Source organism: Echinococcus granulosus (genome assembly GCF_000524195.1).
Source record: "Echinococcus granulosus chromosome Unknown EG_S00139, whole genome shotgun sequence".
Lineage (NCBI taxonomy): Eukaryota > Metazoa > Platyhelminthes > Cestoda > Cyclophyllidea > Taeniidae > Echinococcus > Echinococcus granulosus.
The window spans coordinates 197,301-201,516 of NW_020170519.1; the positions used below are offsets into that span (position 1 = coordinate 197,301).

The 4,216-nt window shown below is 39.5% G+C and overlaps 1 protein-coding gene across 1 annotated transcript; it reads right to left on the minus strand. All coding sequences in view use genetic code 11, as the record gives it.

Annotated features, from left to right (window-relative positions):
- Positions 1 to 1,459: 1,459 nt before the first annotated feature.
- On the minus strand, positions 1,460 to 2,772 carry EGR_09259 (hypothetical protein; the record flags this gene model as incomplete). The annotated part of the gene is made up of 6 exons (XM_024498508.1): positions 1,460 to 1,488; positions 1,595 to 1,778; positions 1,889 to 1,927; positions 2,010 to 2,273; positions 2,597 to 2,652; positions 2,700 to 2,772. 6 exons carry the CDS (start codon positions 2,770 to 2,772, stop codon positions 1,460 to 1,462), a joined length of 645 nt encoding a protein of 214 aa, XP_024347098.1.
- Positions 2,773 to 4,216: the final 1,444 nt, after the last annotated feature.

Below are 4,216 nucleotides of genomic sequence, written 5' to 3' on the forward strand. Positions count from 1 at the left end.
TATCAGATCCACTAACCGTATCACAGGCGTCATAAAAAAGGCGGTCGTGATTAAGGCACCTTAATTGGCCTTTTATATGTCCCCAAGACCGTGGTCGGAAAAAATACCCGCAAACCCATCTCCAAACAGGGACGAGGGTGCAGTCAACTCTAATAATGAATCGTCGAATACTGCTATCTTAAAATTTGGTGGCACCGAAGTTCTCAGCTTACTAACATGTTATCTGCGTACATTGTCCGTGTTAAGAAACACTTCGAGATCGCGTAGTAATATTATCCGTCTTTCTGGAGTGTTTCTTATAAGTAATCTTTATAGACTTATACTGAAAAGGAGCACTTTCGAAGCATAATAGTAAAAAAGTTAAATTTTATCAGACCATTAGGCGATTAATTTGCCATCGCTAAATTAATGACTTTAGCTTTTGAACAGGCGAGAATTTCAGTAGTATCACTAACTCAGAGGGACAGGTTACTTATGATATACACAAAATAGGATGAGTAGAAGTTTAAAAACGAGAAAGTAGAATTATATCCTATGTTTGCCTAAGAACTCAAGAATTCATAAGAAGAGTTAGCTGTTGAAGGGTAAAAAATCTTATTGACATTTAATCGGTACTATAGGAACCAGATGTTGCCTCTCGCCTCCTTTACATATTTCTCCGCCAATTAATTTATAAGGTTTTATACGGTTTCTCACGAAGGCTATTCATCGCACTTACTCTTACAAGCATACGAAGCGCTTCATCGTAGAAATAATCGTATTGTTTTCATTAATCACTTGAGTTAATATTCAGCTTTTTGGGTCACTTAGGTAACAATTAAGCAAAAAAGGAAAAACGACTAGGTATTCATTCTAATTGTTGTTTTACACAATACTTGTCGGGCGATATTTCATTCAACGTACCAGTCCATTGTGGTGAACAGTACGATATGATGATAAGAGCGGGAACTGAGGATAAAGGCAGTTCGTGATTGGACAACGCCCTCACTTGTAGGGTACTTATCGTTCCCGATTCAGCATCAAAACTTGTATCGCGAATTCGCAAAGCACCTAAAGAAAAAAGCGTTAAACAATGCTTGTACGTGTAGTTCAGCCATTCATAAATTGGGGTTGGAGATAAAAGACAAGTGGCTCTGTTTATCCTTCTAAGAAATGCACACTAATATTTAAGGAATTGTTTAAGCTCTTCCGATCTTTAGGGGCCATAAAAAATGTGTTGAATGGAATAATTGTACAATTAAATCGGATTTAAGTAGAGTAAAAATTAATCAGTGGTGTTCTAAAATAAAGTCTGTTCAATACAGTTTGCAAAACAGTGTCACTTTTTTCTTTTAGATAGCTATCATAAACTTTCCTACACAAACTGTTAGCAAATAGAAGGCATACCTCAAAAAAGGAGTATTAATTAAAAAGATAACAGAACCATGGCTAAAGGCAGCGTCATTTTTCAAAAATCATTTTATTTTGTTTTAAAACTGCTGTTTTTATCTGTTAAATCCATAACACAAAACTGAAAAATAAACCGAGTTCATGGACCCAACTGTTAGTGATGTAATGAAGTAAAATCATGCCACATTCAAATGCGTTCAGTTACCTGTTTCGTCAACCAAAAAGTGAGAACTCTCGCTACCTTCAACACTAAAGTTAGAAATGGAGAAGTTTATGGGTGCAATTGCAAATTCAGAAAGATTCGCCAATGTGGTAAAGGGCGTTAAATGTGTTGGTACTTTCACGCAAAACACTGGCTTAGTCCATTTTGGGTGATTTGGTTTAGCAACCTAAAATACAACAAACAAAAAGTAGTGCTGTAGCAAGAAAATGTTACTCATAAAGTACATTGGATATTTAAAGAGGCAAACCAATGATTACCCTTGCCAAAATAACTTACTAAATTTAAGCTGAACGTCAAAATCCCATTAAGAAAATACTTTAAAATTCACAATAAACAGCACGCTAGTATAAGTACCAAATTAAATTAAAGCACTGCATCTATTATTTTGCGAACTGACGTATATATAAAGAGGCCTTTTGGGGGAAAGAGATGGAGGTTCTTGACAAGTAGCTGCTTGAATTTGAAAGGTCAATCCATCAAGTTCTTCGGTTCCATTCGCACTTATAGTAATTTCATATGCATCTGATGTGTTCTTCGAAGGACCCAGTCTTAGAGACAGGGATGGTGGTTCAACATGAAATCCGCATATGGAAAGGTCTGAAAAAATATGCTCTAAAGCGTCCTTAAAATTGTCATAATTGCAAGCAAATTCCCCTAAACTCTTGAAAGATTATCGTTAACTAAGTGGTGTTAAAAATTTCTACTTATATATTAAGCACAAATCACCTTGTTGAAGCGAGAGTCGCAACGGTGGGTACACTGATATAGTAGAGCCGCTCGACTCAAGAAATGCCAAAATTTCGTTCGTCTCGCCAGCCAAAATATTCCACTTTAAAAGACCTTGAGACGAGTGACATAAAGTGATACTCCAGATTGTCAGAAGGCATGCGTATTTAAAAGCAATCATATTAGCTCTGGGTTATTATAATATGATCGCTTCTAAGGTTGGACTGAATTAAGCCTGATTTGTCCGTTAAAACAAACCAAAATTTGTGTAACAAGCAAATTTATTTGTGCTGATTCTTTTTTATGCAGGCTTGCTTATAAAAGCTAAAAATTAGGAAAACGCTTTTTTAATGTTAGAGACAAAGTGCAAGTTCCGTAGAAGAATGGTGAGTGGCTAATTTAAGATGACTAAAATTGGCAGCACATCCACTCATTTCGTGTCATTAGTTTGAATAAAAAGTCTTGCCTTCCTGGTTTCTAGTGTGCAGGAAAAGTGTCACTAAAGTGAGCATTATAATTCCGTACTAAGTGCAGGAACTTGCCCAATTTTCTCATTTATCACTTATTGCAAGAATTTGATCAGAAATTTGATGAGTTTTTTTTCTAGGGCTTGGATAAACTTTAAAATGTCACTGATGCAAAGGGCGAAACCTTACACATATTATGTGGAAATCACTTGATGCCTTACCCACACCTTTCATCAACGACGCAATATTAATTGGCTCACAGAAGCCTAAACCCCCATTGATAATGTTTTCATTAACCTATTGACACTCTCAGAGCTTTTTATGCCCTTGGACACCAAAATGCTACGGAATTTTGACCAGCATGGCGGCTTGCATCACCGACTACGGCGTCTGGCGTCCAACCGCCCTCCTTCCCCCCCTCCTCCCCTACCCCAAACAGCCAGAATGCATGGCTAAAGCATAACAAACTCGGTACATTCTCGATCAACACTCCTCACCTATTTATTCCTCCTCTGATATTAGATAAATCTACGCTTAACAATAATGCTTATGTACATATGTACGCACACACACAAGGGCGGGGACAAGAAAAGTTCACAGTCAGAAGCAGAGGCAGAACTTTTGAAACAGGCGCGCACAAAACTACAGACAGGAGGGAAAAAATAGATCAGAAATAAGGATGGGAATGACGCCTGTGTGCGCGGGTGTACACTCTAGGCAATTTAAAAGAGAACTACAAATCATCACCAGCGGCAAAAGGAGACCGCCTCCGTTGTTGCTGTTGTTGTTCGGAGAGCAACTGGACAGCCTCCTCGTAGAGCGGAGGCAGGCCAACGCTGGAACCGGAAGTGCAGGACGAGGTCACACTACCTCCGTCAGCCTCCGCCTCCTTCGCTCCTGTTCGATTGCCGAGGTGGGCGACGGATGCAGCCATTTCCTGCAAAGTCGCCTCCGCCTCGGCGGATGAGAGACGTCCGCTTGTGGCATAGGTAACAGCGCTAGTGACGGATGCGACAGCGGTGGTGGTGGCAGAGGTAGCAGCGCTACCAGAAGACGCAGTAGTTGCCGTTGTCGCCGTGCCCGAAGATCCACTCGTTGTATTCGACGGTGATATGGAGGTATTTCGCGCACTATTACGACTCTAAAAATGATACATATCCGTAATCCAACCGGTTGATACAGGAAAATTTTAAATTAATTACCGAAGACACCAGGTTCAATATTATGCCGTAAGAAAACTATGTAATGCCCAGGGCCGCAGGACTCCGCGATTCGGTTTCGTTTATGTCCACAGTCACTCAGTCCCACAGCAAATTATTAATAAAAACTGTGTAACAGTAGAGCTCACTACGTCATCGGTGATAAATAAGGAGAGCTAGCAATTGCACGACTCCATTTTCTTTAAAACATA